General features: G+C 42.8%; 1 protein-coding gene across 5 annotated transcripts in view; it reads right to left on the bottom strand.

Moving 5' to 3' along the window:
* AFF3 (ALF transcription elongation factor 3) overlaps positions 1 to 19,415 on the bottom strand; it is a 464,310-nt gene that overhangs the window by 142,495 nt on the left and 302,400 nt on the right. For all 5 annotated transcript variants that reach the window (XM_084900321.1, XM_084900320.1, XM_084900323.1 and 2 more), the window contains 2 exons: positions 10,210 to 10,290; positions 3,350 to 3,386 (listed from right to left, as the gene is read on the bottom strand). In XM_084900321.1, coding sequence (XP_084756447.1) covers positions 3,350 to 3,386; positions 10,210 to 10,290 — 118 coding nt within the window. The remainder of the gene's footprint in view (positions 1 to 3,349; positions 3,387 to 10,209; positions 10,291 to 19,415) is intronic.

Here is a 19,415-nt window from a genome sequence, read left to right on the forward strand (position 1 = left end):
TTCTGAAGGCTGTAATTATACTTCACATTTTTTTCTTCTGTTTCTTGAATTAAGTGAATTTCCTCTGGAGTCAGTCCTCTTTGGTACTTATTGGTGACACATTCATGCTTTGAACGATAGCAGGTTGGTTTACAAAGGTAACTGATGGGGGTTTCCTGCAGTCGTATATTGATCTGTTTTCCTCACACACATATCCCTGGCAGGAAATGCTGCTTTGAGCTCTTTGTAAATGGAAGGGTATGTTCACTGGAGACTTTATTCAGGGTTCGGAGAAGAGAGACCTCAAGACAAGCTGACAGCCCTGATCCTCTCATCCTGCTCCACACCAAGAGAGAAGTACTGTACTCTGGGTGTGTAGCATTTTTGTTTATTTTAATCTTGAAAAAAGCTAACTCTTCTTCCACCACTCATATATGTCTTTTTTTAGAGCCTGGTATTACCTCAGAATCTATACACTTCTCTTAGGTATCAGCTCCCAACTAGAGCTTCTGGTCAACTGTTCTTTTCTTAGCAAATGTTATCGTGTTATTTGATATTTTGTTGTTTTGTTTGTTTTTGGGAGTGAATCCAGATGGAAATCTATGTATGAGAACCAGCTAGGATGGCTGGATGGGCTATGGGTGGAAGAAGAGCCCCGGTCCCTACCGCTCTCTGAGCGCCAGGCCTGTTCCCTGTGAGACTGAGCAGAAACCTGGGGTCTGTCATGGAGTCCCAAGGACATTCCCAGCACCGCTAGAGCTGGTTCCTGTTTGTTTCATTAAGACCTTCATTGCCCAGGGTTACTTCATAGGAGGGTCCTGTCTACTCTCTGTTTTCCAGGAACTCAACTGAATATCTGGCTTGTTGATGCACCCCTTTCTGTCCTCAGCGCTGTTACAGATTTATATCCATTGTGACGAAGTTCTGGTAATTTAAACAGAGATTCTGGAGTCATGCTCAGACTGCCACTTGAACAGGGCCACTCCAGACTTTAGTAAAATGTAGACATAGGTCAACTCTTCTTTAATATTTAAGTTTCTCAATGCTTAATAAGCTTCTATTTTCTAAAATTAACCAATAATTTAGTAAACTGACTAAAGTATCCTTTAAAAGATCTGGATTAAAAATATTTTTCTGTTCAATTAACATACTCTTCTCTCCTGGCATCTATATCATACAAACCTCCAACTTCAAAGAAGAAAAGCAGCACTGAGCTGAAGTGGTGACGGTTAGCTCATCAATCCACACACACATTTCGTGTTTGCTTTCCCTAAAGCTCAGTGCTTTTTTATTTTCTACATACTTACTAAAGTCACAATTCCAAAAACTGTAAGGATTCCAAACCAGATACAAGAAGCAGCAGAGACATGCTGGTGAGACCAGTTCTCCTAAAGCTTCCATGTGCTATAATCCAGGTGAATGCTCAGATTTTTAAACAGTGATATCTGTAGATAGATGTGCTTGGCTTTAGGAGAGGATTTATTTTAAAAATACAAAATAATAAGCTCCCTACTCCAAGAAAAGGGAAAGCCAGTCAGAGATTCCCCTGGGCGATGGAGTGCCAGCGCGTTTCATACTGCACACGGCAGGTGCCACCTCACATTCCACAGACGAGGGTCTGCTTTTTCATAAGCCAAATGCAGCATTAGCAGGTCACTGTCAGGGCATGCTGTAACCACATGCCAGATGCACACAAAACCACAGTATATATACAGCTATCATAGGAATCCAGCCTCACACTGAGCCATCAGAAGCAACCTTTTTGGGTTCAAGGTAAGAGGTGGGAAATTCAGTTGTCTTTGGGGCAGACATCCCTGCATTCAAACCCTCTTTGCCATTTCTTTTCCAGCCACTATAAACAAGGCTGGTTATTAACCTCAGAATCTCATTTCATCATGTGCAAAATGGGGACCGCCATCCACGTACTGTCAGGATTCAGTGAGGTAGCGTGTGTCCAGGGGCGGGCATGTGGAAGAGACTCAGTACCTCTTCCTTTGTTCTTTATGTCAAAAGCTTCAAGCTGAGCGAAGGTCCTTTTATTCACCTCTGGTATCCTCCCTCTGCCCTGAACTGTTTAAATTCAAATGGAGGGACATGCTGAGGAAAGTAATAGCACTTTTTCTGTATATTCTAGTCCAGTGGTTCTCTTTTAATGCTGCGACCCAGATATTTACATTGTGACTCATAACAGTAGCAAAATTACATTTATGAAGTAAAGTAATTTTATGGTTGGAGGTCACCACAACATGAGGAACTGTATTAAAGGGCCTCGGCATTAGGAAGGTTGAGAACCACTGCTCTAGTCTTTGGCACGTGATGCTGACGCCTACACACCTCATGGACTTAACCAGGCATTTCTCCTGATTCCTTTTCCTACTACCGAATTAAGGATGTTCTTTAGGTTTCAAGTCCCTTGGCATCTCTCCCCTTTGCTGGCTTGTGCTCACAGCAAATTCCAGGCAAGGGTGAGATGATGAAGTGGGATTGCCTGTGCATCATTATGCCACCGTTGCCCTACCCTGACCTTTCTCCAGCTGTGCAGGAGAAGGCGGGGCCTCCGAACACATCTGTCCTCTTGTCTTTTCTCCCAGCCCTTCTGCCCTCACAGATGCTCAGTGAGTGAGCCTCAGTTCAAAGACACGTCTGCTTGCTCAGAGTGATTTTCATGTTCAAACACGGCTTCGTAATTGGCAGGGGGGACTCTCAGCTGACTGGCTGGTCATAGATGGAAGGAAGCCCAGCCTTTGTGGATGTTGTCCATGACACGAATGAGATAGCGTTTGCATTTCTTCATGCTCAAGAAAACACGAACAACAATTAGTAAGGCCAAAGAAGAGAATGAAAACACTACTTCATGGAATGATAACATCCTCTGACAACGAAGCCGTGACATTGGCTTCAATAAGGAATTCCTTCCTAGACACTCCAGCCTGTCTCTGAGAGGGCACGGTTTCCCCATGGCTTCTAAGGCCATTAATCTTGAGGGCTTCTGATTGGTTCTCTTTGCCCGTCCTTTTTCTTTCAATTTAGATAACTAATTAGTGTTTTTTTAAAAACATTTCCCCTCCACATATACCAGAAACCAGCTATCACAAAGAGTAATGTTCTTTCAACCTACGGTTGTTTTGACAACCACCATTTATGTCTTGGCCTCCTCCCCTTGAGAAAGATAGAGGGGCTCTCAAGGTCACGTGGACCGCACACGTTTGGAATGCATGTGAGCAAATGGCCCTCTTCCCCCCGTTTGATTTTGTTTATAGTGAAATTCTTTCACATGTTTATTGCATACATCTCCCCTACTCACCCTCACAGCCCCCCTCCACCACCACCACATACACACTCATACAGCCCAGAGAGAAGCCTTTCTTACTTGGATTGCTGTGTCCAGAGGAAATGAGCTGAGAGTCCTAGAAGAACAAGAAATACCAATTAACATTCTCATTTTGACTTTTAAAATCAAAGTTGAATGTGAGATATATTCCTGGTCAATTTCTACCAGCTACTGTAATGAAAAACATTTGCATAAATGTGCTCATTAAAAGTTCTGGCACTATAGTTCACAATCACTTCTCTTTTGTATTGTAGACTTTTTGTTTTGTTTATTGAGGTGAAATTCACAAAACACAAAATTAGCCACTTCAGAGTGAACAATTCAGCGGCATCTAATACATTCACAATGTTGTACAACCACCAACTCTCTTTAGTTACAAAGTATTTCCATCATTTCAAAATAAAACGCCACAGCATTAAGCAGTGTCTCCCCTTCTCGCCCCCCTCCTCAGCCCCTGGCGCCCCAGTCGGGGTCCTGGCTCCCTGAGTTTATCTGTTCCGGATATTTTGTAGCAGTGGGATCATGTATGGCGTGACCTTTTGTGCCTGGCTTCTTTCATGTCACCTGTTGTGGAGATTCATCCACGTGGTAGCTTGTACCAGTAATTCATTCCTTTTTGTGGCTGAATAATGTGCATTGTGTGTGTACACAGCCGTTTTTATTAACAGGTCCATTCTGTTAATGCACGTTTGGGCTGTTTCCACCTTCTGGCTATTGTGAGCAGCGCTGCCAAAAACACACATGCATGTGTCCTTGTTTGAGTCCCCAAGAGCAGAGCTGCAGGTTCATGTGGCGACTCCATGTTGAGCTTTTTGAGGAAGCGCCAAACTGTTTTGCACAGGGGCTGAGTCATTTTGCATTCCTACTAGCAATGTCTGAGGGTTCCAATTTCTCCACATCCTCTCAAACACTTGTTATTTTCTGTTTTTAATTTTTATAAAATTTATGACGGCCATTGTAAGGGATGTGCAATGGTTTCTCATGTGGTTCTGATTTGTATTTCCCTGATGACTAATGATATTGAGCTTCTTTTCTCTTTTCAACTATGAATTAGTTTTTGAAAACAACAAAGCAGCTTTATTGAGGCATAAACAATAAAACACGAGCTGCACATATTTGAAGTACACAATTTAATAATAAATAGCAATAAAGGGCTGCTACTATTATCATCTTCTTAACTCCAGGACCATTCCATTTTATTAAGTAGCACTTAGTATTTAACCTAATATATATAATAATATCTACTCATTAAAGAAAATTTAGAGGAACGGGGAAGTATACAAAAGTTGTCTGTGACCCCGAATCGGGTCATTTCGGAGGGTAAGCTGCTGCTGTTGGTTCGCCAGTGTGATTCGAGTGTGTCACTGGCAGTCACATGCACAGAGGTGACACCACTTCTGGCTTCTTAGAAGAATGCTTCGGATGGGAATTTCTCCTTTTCCATCTTTCAATCCAGAATCCCCAAGCCTAAACTGCTGTCCGGTACGTGGGGATCCGAAAGCTCCTCTAAATGAGGTTTAGCGGAGAAGCCAGTTGGTACAAATCCTTTTGCTGAGGATGGAAATCACCACGCTCCCTGGTGTCGGAGGAAGCCCTTCCACGGAGCGCCATAGCGACCACCGTGTCCCACCGAGTGTAAGGTGCCATCAGAGTGCAGGAGGCTGCCCATCTCAGGGACCGCTGGCAAACAAAACTGCTGCCAACGAACTAAGATGCCACCAGCTGTAAAACACACCCTGATTTGTAGGGAACGTACAATGAGAAAAACCACGCACCTTACATCAGTAAGTCCAGGCATCCTTAAGCCGAAGGAGGACACACCAGTACTAATACTGTGTGAGCATTACTTCAAGACTGCGGTTAGGACCCCTGAGGACTGGACCACTCAGACCTCTCCTTGTCTGTCTACAAGCCCAATTAGAACTACAAAAGGCAAGAAATGCAAAACTATCTTCTCTTATTCTCTGATTCCCCCCCCCCCCCCCCCCACACACACACACACAGTGAGCTAATCCCTAGAGGAAAAGGAACCATCTGATTTGGCTTCATCGCCTTCCACCCCCACCAATCGCTTTCTTCTGAATCGTATTCTATAAAGCGCCAAGTAGTTAAAGTAATGTAATTTACAATGGGTTTCAATGTTTGGTTTGAGATAATGCTAAGCATGGAGTTTTAGTTCAAACATCCTGTGGTAGTTTCTGAGGTTTCCTAGCAACCCCGGGAGGGAGGGAGCTTGCTGCTTTCCTCACCCCCGGCTTTCATTCTCCTTCTGGGCACCCAGAGGGGGCAGGCGCGCGGGCATTTCTGTAAGGATGCCGAGTTCCCCTGCGCATGCTTCCCAGCCCTGTCAGCCGGACACGCTCAGGCCAGGGCCGATCCCCAGACTCAGCCCCATCGCCCTGTGACGTGGTGTGACATGCCATTAGGTTTGCCCGGATGCCTTCTGAGGATGGGAAAACTCTACAATTTCCAGTTCTTTATTTGTATGTCACAACTTTGGAGGCCGCTACAGAAATGAAGGCCAAAGGGCAAAGCAAATTCTGCCCCACCTTTGTGGGAGTACCTGATAATGGCAGCCAGCTTGAAGAAGTCACGCATTCTTTTCTTTACCTAATTCAATTACTCTTGAGATTTGAAGAATGAGGCAGACATGTCTGCTAGTATTTGTCCAGTGAACAGTGACTCCCGATGAAGTGTTCAGAGAATAGGAGAAACACCCACATTCGGTAACAACTGTCCTCAATGGATGTAATACCCTTCAATGCCTGGACAAATGGGGGAAATTCTCGGAAGTATTAGCTAATTAATTTAGTGGTGCGGCCAACTCAGAATGCAGTTAAATCAACTTTCCTGGGGAGGTCAAGTCGCCCCTTTAATCTTAATAAGGGATTAATTTAATTATTTGTTGCACATTTAGGAGATTTTGTCCCTTATATTTTATGAACAATTCTAGATCCTTCATGCTAGCATACAGTGATAATCTTAAATGTTAATAATCTATCTGATTATGGAAATGCAAGTCTCCAGCTGACTACACTAATTAGTTGAGATACAGGTTGGAAGGGGTACAGTATGTGACAGTACAATTAGTGACAGTCTTTTCAGTAGGCAGAACACGGGCCCCCCAAAGACTCCTGTATCCTCATTCCCTGACCCTGTGAACACGTTACTTCTCATGGCCAACGGGGCTTTGCAGCAGGGATTAAATGATGACTGTGAGATGGGAGATTATTCTGGATTACCTAAATAGGCCCAATCTGATATTCCCGGTGTCCTGACAGCCCCATGCTAGAGCATTCAGAGTTTATGACCATAATAAATTTTAGAATATTATTATCAATTCAAAACAAAAATCCTTTAGCCAACATTCAACCCAACCTCCCCACCTCTGAGCTTCAAGAAACCACTAATCTAATTCTCTGTCTCACTATATTTGCCTATTCTGGACATTTCAAATATATGAAATCATACAATATACCCTGTTTCCCTGAAAATAAGAGAGTGTCTTATATTAATTTTTGCTCCCAAAGATGCGCTAGGTCTTATTTTCAGGGGATGTCTTATTTTTCCATGAAGATGAATATGGTACACATTTATAGTTAAATGAAAATAAAGGAAATTTATTACCTGTATACGGTACGGTAGTATGGTAGTTGTCAACACAAACCAGACACACTGTGAATCCTACAGTATCAAGAATTTACTCACTTATTCAAAGACAATCATGTCATCATTTTCTGGAACATCATCATAACAATCCAATTCCTGAATTTCCTGGTGAATTTCTTGTGACTCCATTTTTTTTCAGAATCAGTGGACCAGATCTCTCATGTTTAGCCTAGGGATGACCTTATTTTTGGGGGGATGCCTTATATTTCGCTCAGAAGGAAACCTGTAAGTAGGTCTTATTTTCGGAGGATGTCTTATTTTCGGGGAAACACGGTAGTATATGGTTGTTTGTGACTTTCACTTAACATTTTTCAGGTTCATCCACATTGTATTAGGTGACACCATTTCATTCCTTTTTATGCTGAAAAGAATTCCATTGTAAGGATATGATACTCATGTTTACCTATTCATCAGCTGGTGGACATTTGTGTTGTTTCCACTTATTGGCTACTAGTTGCTCTGTACACTAATCCGTGTAGCTCACTGCCGCTGTCTCAGCTTGCCGCCCGCCCACTGCCTCTGTATCTCTCCCCCCTCATAGCTCGCTGCCCCGCCCTCTGGTGATCAGTCCTTACCCCTCAAGGCGTAATGACCATTTGCATATTACCTCTTTATTATATAGGATTATGAACAATGGTGTTATAAATGTGCATGCATAAGTTTTGTATAGATATGTGTTTTCATTCTTTGGTTGTATATCTAGAACTGGAATTGCTGGTTCACAGGATAATGCAGTGCTGAAGAAACTGCCTAAATGTTTTCCAAAGAGGCTGCAGCATTTTATGATCCCACAAGCAACTGAGAGCAGGTTTCCAATTTTTCTACACTCTTGTTAACACCGGTCACTGTCTGTCTTTGCTTTTAGTTATTTAAGTAGGTCTGACTCATCTTCTCACTGTGATTTTTATTAATAATAGTGACATCAATTTCTTAACAAAATACATTTTGTTAAGAAAAGGAAAACAAAAAACAACAACAACAAAATGCTTAGAATGAAATTTATCATTGTGATGAGTATAATAAAAATTTTCATATACTTATTAGCCATTTGTAGCTCTTTCCTATGTAAATCCTTTGCCCATTCTTAAAATGAGCTATTCTTTTATTATTGAATTATAAGAGTTCTTTATGTGTTACTATAGGCCCACTGTGCAAAATTTGTGCAAGAGTAGGCCTTCCTTTCCCCGGCCGCCAGCACCAGCTTTCCTCTTCAGCCCCATCTTCCTCTGGAAGGTTGTCTGGAAGGACGTCCGGTCTAAATAGCACATTACACTTTTATTATTATAGATGCTGTCATCTATTTCGGTAAATAAAATTTTATTTGAACATAGCTACAGTCATTCATTTATGTATTGTCTGCAAAGTCTAAACTATTTATATCCTGAGCCTTGACAGAAAAAATGTGTCAACATTTAATTTAAATAACGGGTTATTGGGGAAGAAGTAAATACACTGAAAAAACAGAATAGATACTCCTGAACAAAATCTATGTATTTATGAGAAATTTAATTGCTGATAAACATGGTATTTCAAAATAGTGGGGGGAATATGAGCTAATTTTATTAACAGTGTTATAATAACTTATTAGCCATTTGTAAGAACATAACTAGAATTCTATGTTATACCAGTCAGAACATTTTTTAAAACCCAAAACCAAAACTATAAAAGACTTAGAATAAAATAGAGAACATGGTTAGAATATTGGTGCAGGAAAGATTTTTTAAAATCTCTTACAAAAATTAAACACTTTGCTAGTATAAAAGGTACATAAATCAAGTTACAAGACAATAGTTGTATCATATATAATAGGCACATGAATAAGCAATAAGAAGTTCCTAATGAGTCATTTTTTAAAATGTGATATGAATGGGTAATGACTATGAGTGGTAAGTTGCAAAGGAAAAATAGTCCATTGTTAAACTCAGAAGAAATTGGAGAAATGCAAGCGAAAACAATGAGACAGCAAATTTCCACCCAGAAACAAGGATAAAATGTCGATAATATTAGACGCTGGCAAAGATGCACAGCAAAGTACTCTGGAAATGCAGTGGAAAGGAAGTATGGCTTCAGGTGCCTCCAGCACCACCGTTCTGCTCCGGCCTCAGCACCAAGGACATCGGAAGAGGCGCCTGCCAAATGCTGTTTGTTGAAACAGAGTTTGTGATAGAAACCAACCATAAACAATCGAATGTCCATCAAAAGGAGTTTGACTCAATAAATTACAGCCCACTTCATACTAGGAAGTACTTTGCTGTTGTTAAGAAGAATGAAGAAAATATATATTCACTTGGCAAACTCTCCAAATACATTTTGTTAAGAAAAGGAAAATAAAAAACAACAACAAAACGCTCAGAATGAAATTTATCATTGTGATGATTATAATAAATAATTATTTCAATAATTCACTAGAGAAAGTTGATATGACTACTTAGCAAGGATATTTATATATTGTGGCTATCTGGAAAAAGTTCAACCCTTAGAAAAAATGCTCTTGGTATTATGCCATTTATGAGTTTTAAAAACTGCATATGCACATATATGTATATATAATGCAGAGAGAATGACTGGAATGTTACACATCAAATTCTTGCTAGTATGTAGTTCCTGGGTAGGGAAATAAAATCTGGACAAGGGTACAGGAAACTTTCATATTTTGCTCCTTCTATTTGCATAATTTAACCTTTATAATGAGTATGAAGTTATATGTTATATTCAAATAAAACAAATTAGACTCATGTATAACTTAAATACATTTTGTGGCTATTCTTTTTGTGTACTTGTTTTTAGAAAATATGGAAATCTTTTAAAGTCCTAGATTATATTTTATGCTTTATAAAAGATATCTAAGAGGAATTAAATACTACCTGCCTTCAATTCTAAGACATTGATTTCAAGATTCATTATTAATTTAAACAGCTTTCAAGGAAAAAGTAAGCAATCACACTGAATGCATAGCATTATTGTAAGAAGCAACTTCACAAATGTTTTAGATAAAATGACACATAATATGCATCACATTTTGCATTAAGTATGGAAGTGTAGGTGTAAAATTGCAATCTTGATTTTTCCCTTTGATGAATAAATATATATGTTTGAAAAACGTTGAAAATCAGACCCATAAGCCTCTGGCAGGAATATTCTCAAAGGAAAAGACAATAAAGGGACATCCCATCGTCCCTGGAAAGCCCTGTGTGAAGACAGCTGGCTGTTCTGGTGACACAAGATCTCACCTTATTGGGAAATGAGAATTTGCTCGGTTCCACCTTGCCAGGCGGCTGAATGGCAGAAAGCGGCGGGAGCCAGGTCATCTCCTGGAGGGAAGAAAACCGCACAGTCAGCACAGAGAGCATTCCACGTCATAAAGCACGGAGGGGAAGAAATGAGCGGGAGATGAAAGGAATGAGAGGGACTTAAACAAATGTGAACCCACTTCCATGACTTCTCCTCATAACTTTATCAAATTCTTGGTTCCGTGGCTAGCCTCAAGTCCCCTGCATACTTTAAGTAGATCTACAAGGCTGTCCTATTTTCACTTCAGTTAAGCTCCCAAGTAAAGGGACAACATGGTGGTAAAAGTTCCATGGAAAATGCCATGCACAGGGGGCTGTTTCTCTGGGACTCGATCCCACAAAACTCACAGGGTGTCTGAAGGACTGCATGAGCACTTTCAGCTTTAGGAATCAGTACTGCAGGAGTTGTTTATTTTGTTAAAACCCATATCAGTATGAGTTTCCAATAGGCCCCCCCACATCACTTCCCTCTTCATAAAAATGTCATTCGTGAAGAAGTGAAGACACAGATCACACACATGACACACAGAGAGAGCGTGTTGTGATGCTTATAAGAGTATTAAGAAGACAGCTTTAGCTCAACACGCAGTGGGCTGCCGCCTGCTTTCTGACGTGCGTTTTCAGGAAGCTGAGAGGGCAGGGTCCCCGGTCACTCCCAGCATTCCTGGGCAGCCCATCTCCGGAAGATGTCTGCCTTCACTGAGTGACTGTGGGTTAAACCGAATCCAGTTCTGATGACCAGGAAATCGAGTTTAGAGTTTACAGAGACTCTGAACTTGATTTACATCCACTTCCAAACCCAAGCAAGCACAGGAGCAGCCGGCCCAGTTTAAGAGACGTGAGTAACTCGCTTTAGAGGAGACGCATTCTCAGTTCCCTTGGTGGTGCTGTCAGGTGTGTGGAGTGAGAGTTTCTCGGGGATGGTCTGTGCCCTCTTTCCCTGGGCAAGTCTTTGCCCCCAGCACGTCAGGTGGTGCAGACCCACACAGGGAGAGAGAGAGGGGGTGCATTCACGCCTCCCTGGAAGGATCACTGACCCTCCTCGCCTCCTGCCCACATGACACAGGCACCACAGGTGGGTTAAGCTCCCTTCTCCATTCTGCTGGTTCCAAGGGTTCGCCAATGGGAAGCACAGGAAGACTCGGAGACCCCTTCTTGCCTCTCAGCTCACTCCCCAGGTATCTGCACACCCTACTCCGCATCTCCATCCCCGCTGCCTCTTGTGAAGACCAGGAACACAGGGGTCCTCAGTCCATTTTCCAATGAACAGAAAATTAAACAGTGTCTCTGCAATGTACCTCCCTTTCTTTCTGGCTACCTGCACTACCATCCTAATCGCACCTTTGTTATTTTTAACCTGAATTACTTTAGGAGCTTCCTGATTGGTTCTCCTTCTTCCCTTATGATGAAGCCATCCTCCACGCTTCTGTCAACCTATTTCTCCAAAGGGGCAGAGCGAAACGGAAAGCACCCCTCTACGGTTCATTCATCTACCATCACGTGTACAACAACGGTGGCAACTACGATGGCATCGGCAGCACCTGTTGTGCTTACAGTTTCAGAACACGTCCAACAAGCCTTCCCGTTTACACCAGCCTTTAAAGTAACAACTATTCTATCCACACTGGAGGCGAGGAAGTGAAGGCGCAAAAAGATGCAGTGATTTGCCCAAGTTCACCCAGTTCACAAACGCCACCGCTGAAGTGTTCACGCACATCTCCTTCCTCCGTCAGTGCTTGCTTCTTACTCTGCATCCGCCCCAAGGACAATGGTGTTCAATACCTTCTGCGATCAGATCCCCTGTGCCTTTTATCCTTTTATTAGCCTTTTATTAATCTACACACACACACACACAAACACACACACACACACACACACACACACACACACAGGATAAGAAAATGACAGTCTCTGCTTTGACTCACACTGCCCCCTGTGTGTGTGTGACTGCCCTGCCCCAAATGCCTTCAGGATTTCTATCCACCCATTAGGGCTCCGCTGAAACATCACTTGTGCCACGGGCCTCTGCTGACTCCCCTTCTAACCCAAAGTGATATGACAGTCCCCTCCTCATGCTCCTCCAAAGCACTATTTCTCTCTATCGTTGTAACTCTTGGGTTCCTTTAGAAGCATACATCTCTATCTGCGCTCAGCCATTTTGCTTTCTCCCCAAATGCAGAGTAAAAACAATTCTCAGGAATCCTAATAATCTCTCTCAAGAGTATTCAGTCTTACTAAACATAACCAAGAAGGAATCCTAATAATTTCTTTCAAGAATATTCATGTTTATTAAACACAACCTTTAAAGATGAACTGAACATTCATTCCTTCAGAGGGACAGTGTCTACTCGTCTATGTAGGTGAAAAACCTTACAGACTAAGTGTTCAAAACTAACTTGTCAACTTGAACTAAATGCCCATATTTCAATACACAACTGCTCACAAGCATTGCTTTAATTCTAACTATTTCCATGTCATTTCCAACCTAATCAGAGCATGAGAAGGAAACAGCATATCATATATGAAGGAATAAAAAAGACAATAGGGTTGCTTAAAACACTTAAATCTATTAGAATTTCAAAAAATACATAGTTATTTATATGAACTAATTAAATATTTGTTTTTAATGAATGTGCAATGACCTTTTAAGGCTGATTATCCACCATATTAAAATTCTCCATTAGGGCTAAATGGAAAAAAATTAAGGGCAAATAGACTATTTCTATCGGCATTTCCTCTTCTGTCACTCACTAGCTCACTGAGCTTGAGTAAGTCTCATGGTCAGTAACTTGTAGTGATTTCAAAGCATAGACTTTTGAATCAATCCGATCTCAATTTGTGGTATCTTAGAACCAGAGCAAATAGAGTTGCTAACACTTATAGGTTAATCATGGGCATTAAATCAGATAATATATATAAAGGGCATAGCATGGTTCTCTTATGTTTAATCATTCAATAAAAGACAGCACTGATTAATATCAAGCTTAGTTTCAGAATTCTTATCTCTAAAGTAAGAAATCAAATTTCTCTCTGAGCTTTATATGTTTAGAGTCTGGGGATAGAAGACTGTATGGAAAAGTGTTTTTACAGAAGAATGAAGGTATTATGCCAATGCAGTCTATAATTGAGCTAGTGATTATTAATTCAAACTACATATTGCTAAAACATGAAGTTATTTAAAGAGTTTATTATGATTCTTAAGTATGATATGTATTTTCCATTGGAGAAAATGTCCTAAGTTTTCTCAAGGGAATGGAATTCTGACATAATAATTGCAGTCAGTGAGATAAGATTTGATGAGAAGGTGTTTAATTTATACCATTTTCTGGTAGTGACTTAATATGTAAGCAAAGGGGAAATTCATAACTGCCAAAACTTCACTTAGTTTGCCTCACTACACAGGGTAAGAATGCTATTTTATTGCAAGACCACCAATCCCATGCGCCATTCCCCTCCCCGCCCCTGCTCTGGACCTCCCAGCCTCACCACTCCCTTCATTACTGTTCTCTTTTATTTCCTCCACTTGGGTGCCCATTCCTCTCATCCTGGACCACGGGTAAAGCAGGACGAGAAGTAGCGTGTTTAAAGCCAAGTATTCCAAAGTCCTGATCTCGCAAACCCCTCTATTGCTCCTTTGACCTGCCTGTCTGTCTTCCTTCCTCTTTATTTTCTGGTCACGTAGGACTGAGGCCACCCTGTTCCGCAGCACGGAGAGGTCCTCAGTTTGGAGCCGATTGATGAGATTCAGAACCAACCTATCTGTGTTCGCACAGCCTCCCAGTCCCAGCCTCAGCAGATGTCTTGTTACCCAAGGGACATATTTCAGGGCGTCTTCCTATTTCTTAGACAGACATAAAATGCCAAGTCTCTTTATAGCCAACACATTCCTTTTTCTCCTAAATGTAAGGACAGATGGCTACATGATAAGAGTGGAGAATACTGCATTTCATTAACTGTCCAGCTTTCTCCACCCCCCAATTTTCAGAACACCACGGGGCACGTACCAGGTCCCCATCCCCATGTCTATGGCATGGCAAGACAAACCATGAGTCCCCAACAGCCATGGTTTCAAGGCGAGTAGATGCTTCTTTTGCACAAGCCCCCTCCCTCCCTCAGCTGCCACTCACAGTGATGCCTCCTGCACCAGCCTCTTAGGACAAGCGGGTGAAACGTGGGACACCCATGCACTCAGCAATGCAGCTCTTCGTTATTTAAAAAGAGGAGAAACAAAAATTGAATTTTAGCCTGAAATATAATCTGAGAGTTCAAAATATACAGTTATGAAGACCTGCAAAGTACATTTACTTGCAGATAGGTTAAAGAAGAAAAAAGTGAAAATATTTTAATTTTTCTACTAAAACAGTAAGTGGAAAACACTTTCCCTGGTCTCTTTTCATATCGATGCTTACCCATGGCCATGGGGTCTCAGCCATGGTCACCAAACCCAGCCAAGACCACGGAGGTGTTTTCTCAAAAACAGTTACTATGATGCACTTGCTCAGAAGCTCCCGGTGACCCTGCTCCAACATCGAGGGTGCTCTGTTACAGGCGCCGTCAAGGAACACATAGTCACTGCCCGTTCCCCTCTGGGCGCAGTGTCACTGCCTGCCCTGATTCCCGGGGTCCGCATCCGAAACGTGGAGGCAGTAACCTTCTCTGGCAGAATGGGTGGTAACCATGCAGGTGCCCAGCGTATGTCTGGCACAGAGCAGGTGCCCATGGAACGCAGCCACTGCTGCTGGGCTACCTTTGTCATTGGCATTGGCAGCGTCTGGCATGGGCCTTGGGGGGGAGGGGACACACAAACACGGGAGAAGACATTTATGAATTTTTTTTTTAATCCACTTCACTCAGTTAATTATTTAATATTCAACTAGTTAATTATTCATAGTCGAATGGAAGGCCAGCGTGCTTATTAGGCAGGAACCTGCTTCCCTAGCTCCCTCTGCCTCTGCCGCTCCGGGGCAGGGGGCGGCGGGGCCATCTCAGCGCTGGGGTTTTTCTTAAACAGGACAGTGCCCGGTAAGCTGGTCACTGGGGTTCTGAAGAGCTTAGAAGCTTTGCCTTTTAGTGTCTAGGCAACAGTTAGGGCAGTTTAGTGAGTCCGCTGGCTGGCTGGTGAGCGGGCTCTTCTCAGGCAGCCTGCAGGGGCCATGGGGCGTGTGCCGGCGGAGGGGGGGAGCTGTGCCACGGGGACAGGGCTCAGCCCCGGGCAGGCGCAGAGGAGGGCAGCCCGGTGGACAGGAGGCGTGAGAGGTGATTTGTGAACCACGGAACGGCCTTGCCCTCGTCCAGCAGGGACAGCTCCTAGTCTGAAGGGAGAACTTTCACGAAAGACAGGATGACTTTACAGGAGGCGGGAGGCCTCCAGAGCTGGACAGCCAGACCCTGCCTGCGCTGCCGGGGAGCAGGGGAGCTGGTTAGCTTTGGAGAAGAAACAATGTTTTTTTGTCTGTTTGTTTATTACTAGGAGGTTAAAACATCCTTAAAAAGCATAAGCAGAAGATCAATGTGTTCCCCCCACAAAGTTTATAGGTCTGCAAGAAAAGAAAAGTTAGGGCCAAAATAAAAATAGGATGACAACTATTTTTATTAGAAGAAAAAGCATTTAAGAAGATGGAATCAGGAGAGCTTGATGGAGATTACCCTTCGGGGAAGGACATTCTGTAAGAACAAAGAAACAAAGATAAAAGAGGAAGGCGCAGCATTAATGCTGCCTGCAGATGGTGAGATCCTGAGCTCCGATGCTGTGTGTCTTCCAACGGGGAAGGAAGACAAGAACTCCCGGGCACTAGGAAGCATAACCGATCCTGCAGAGGCCTCCGTGGGGAGAATGAGAAGGACGGGCCTGAATGCACAAGGGCAAATGGACAATCCACAACTTTCAGGCAGATGTTTCCATTCTTTGATCCTCACCCAAAACACAGACATGGTTCCCGTCTTGAGAAGGGGTCTGCAGTCACACCGAACAGTTTATGACTTAGTAAAGCCCATCGCACAGCTTCTGCTAGTGCAGCCAGACAGGCACTCAAGCGAACACACATCCGAGCAGCCACCGTGTGCCAGGCGGATACGGCACAGGCTGCAGCCGCCGTGGGCCCGCTCGTAGGAAGCCTGAGGAACGGTGGGGAATATAAGCAATAAACCAAGGACAAAGACATGGAAAGGCAACAGGCTCAGGCGCACAGTCCTCACGGCTGCTGCGTTTCCTTTTCTTTCTGGGGTGTGTGTGTGCGATGGCGCTGCCCCGGCCACCAGCACCCATCCCGGCCGTAATGGGGACTGGTGAGGCACCGTATTCCTCATGGCTGCTACCCTGGCCTGATGAATCTAGTGTTTGAGCAAAAAGGAAGCACAAGAGGGGCATGGCTGCTGTATCAGACATCTGAGGAGCTGCCTCGAGGAAAACACTTATGGAGACAAGAAGCACAGTCAGCGTCAATATGGTAAAGCGACAGGAGAAAAGAAGCAAATGGGACCACGTCAAAATAAAGGCTTCTGCACAGCAAGAGAAACCATCAACAAAACGAAAAGGGAGCCCGCTGTATGGGAGAACATATTGGCAATGACGCATCTGATAAAAGGTTAATATCTAAAATATATAAGGAACTCATACCACTTACCAAAAGGAAGACAAACAATCCAATTAAACAATGGGCAAAGGACCCTAGCCGGTTTGGCTCAGTGGATAGAGCATTGGCCTACAGATCAAAGTGGATTAGACTCCGGTCAAGGGTGCGTATCTCAGCTACAGCCTTCTCCCTGGCCCAGGCCCCGGTCAGGGCTTGTGCAGCCAATTGATGTGTTTCTCTCACATCAATATTTCTCTCTGCCTTTCCCTCTCGCTTCTACTATCTCTAAAATCAATGGAAAAATATCCTCAGATGAGAATTAAAAAAAAAAATAGGGCAAAGGACCTGAAAAGACACTTCTCCAAAGTGGACATACAGATGGCCAAGAGACTTAAGAAAAAAATGCTAAAAGTCACAGATCATCAGAGAGATGCACATTAAAACGACAATGCGGTATCACCTGATACCTGTCAGACTGGCTGTCATAACAAATCAATAAACCAGTGCTGGTGAGAGTGTGGAGAAAAGGGCACCCTAGTGCACTGCTGGTGGGAATGCAGACTGGTGGAGCCATTATGAAAACAGTATGAGTTTCCTCAGAAAATTAAACAGAGAACTGGTATTTGGCCCAGTGACCCCACTTCCAGGAATATATCCTAAGAAACCCGAAACAGCAATCAGAAAGAATATATGCGCCCCTATGTTCACAGCAGCATGATTTACAATAGTTAAGATCTGGGGACAACCCAAGGGCCCATCAACAGATGAGGGGATAAAAAATCTGTGGTGCATTTACACCATGGAATACTATGCAGAAATGAAAAAAAAAAAGATCTCTTACCCTTTGAGACAGCGTGGAGGGATTTGGAGAATATCATGCTAAGCGAAATAAGCCAGTCAGAGAAAGACAAGTGTCACATGATCTCACTCATATGTGAAATCTAATAAATAAAATAAACTGATGAACAAAATATGGTGATAATAAAGCATTGTAAATACGATACAGCAGAAATTTACTAAGAGAGTATAACTTAAGCGTTGTCACCAAAAAATAAAAGTAAAAAGGTAAATATGTGAAGTGGGTGGTGGGACTCCTTCACAATGTGTGATGTACACAGAAATGATCACATGCACACTTAAAACACATGGCAACCTTATCTGTCCTTTCCACCTTAATATACAAAGTCATTTAAAAAATATTTTATTGATTTTTTACAGAGAGGAAGGGAGAGAGATAGAGAACTAGAAACATCGATGAGAGAGAAACATCGACCAGCTGCCTCTTGCACACCCCCTACCAGGGATGTGCCCGCAACCAAGGTACATGCCCTTGACCGGAATCGAACCCGGAACCTTTCAGTCTGCAGACCGATGCTCTACCACTGAGCCAAACCGGCTTCAGCTACAAAGCCATTTTTTACTTCCCTGTTAATTTTAGAGGAAAAAATGCTGGACTGTTGCTTTAATTGCATCTCTAATTTTTAGTATAACGTGTTAGACATATTCCTTTCCTGTTCCTAAATACCTATTCATATCTTTGCCCACTTTGATATCAGAATATATATTTTTCATGTTATTGTTTAAAGTATTTTGAGTATTTAGAAAATTAATTCTCTGTCTTACCTGTTTGGTTTTTGTTTTGTTTTATTTTCAAATACGTTCAGTATTATTCTGCATTAGTTTCAATTGTACAGCAAAGTGGTTAGGAACTCATGGACTTGACAGAGAGGTCCTCCTGCTGCTTCCAGTACACCCTGGCCCCACACCCATTGTCCCGATGTGACTGGAGATATTCCCTACGCTGCAATCTACAGCTCTGTGGCCATCTGCATAAATATATTTTCCATATCACATCTTTATGAAAAGAATTCCTAAAGTAAAAATGGAAAAGAAAACTTGGAAGGAAAAGCAACTCTTAAGAAAAAAAAGGTGAGCAATAAAATATTTTTGGAAAGTATTCAATGTAATTGTCAAAGTCTGTGGCAGGAAATGTTATTGTACAGCAGCAAACGTTTCCAAATTTTGAAATGTGACTGCTAAAATATTTGTTGTAATAAAAGCCTAAATAGGCTTTTAGCAATATAATATTATATCAGTAATATTCCGGTTAAACTATTAGATATTTGAGTGTGAGTGTGTGTGTGTGTGTGTGTGTGTGTGTGTGTGTGTCTGTGTGTGGTTGTTTTCTGTACAATGAGTATGAGGAATCTTACTGGGGTGATGAAATCACCTAAGACTATATTGGGGTGATGCACTACTCTGTAAATTTATGACATGTCCCTGAATTGCATGCTTGAAATGGGTTAGTTTCTGATTCGTACACTCTGCCTCAATGAAGTTGTGGAAGAGGAGAGAGGGATAGCGTTCCTGATGCCTGCTGGTCATGAGTAGAACAGCGGCACTAAGGTGGCACACACCCTCTGGCTGGGGAAAGAGCCAGGCTGGGGGGCAGCGGGTTTGTGATGAAGGGCTGACCCGGTAAGTGTGGCCCTGCCGGGGCGTGGTGGGTGCTGGGTGGGCCGGTGCTGGGTGGGCAGTGGGGGCGCCGGCCCAGTCAGAGGTGGGACTGGAGTA

Source organism: Pipistrellus hanaki, assembly GCF_964339955.1.
Source record: "Pipistrellus hanaki genome assembly, chromosome: 12".
Classification (NCBI taxonomy): Eukaryota; Metazoa; Chordata; class Mammalia; order Chiroptera; family Vespertilionidae; genus Pipistrellus; species Pipistrellus hanaki.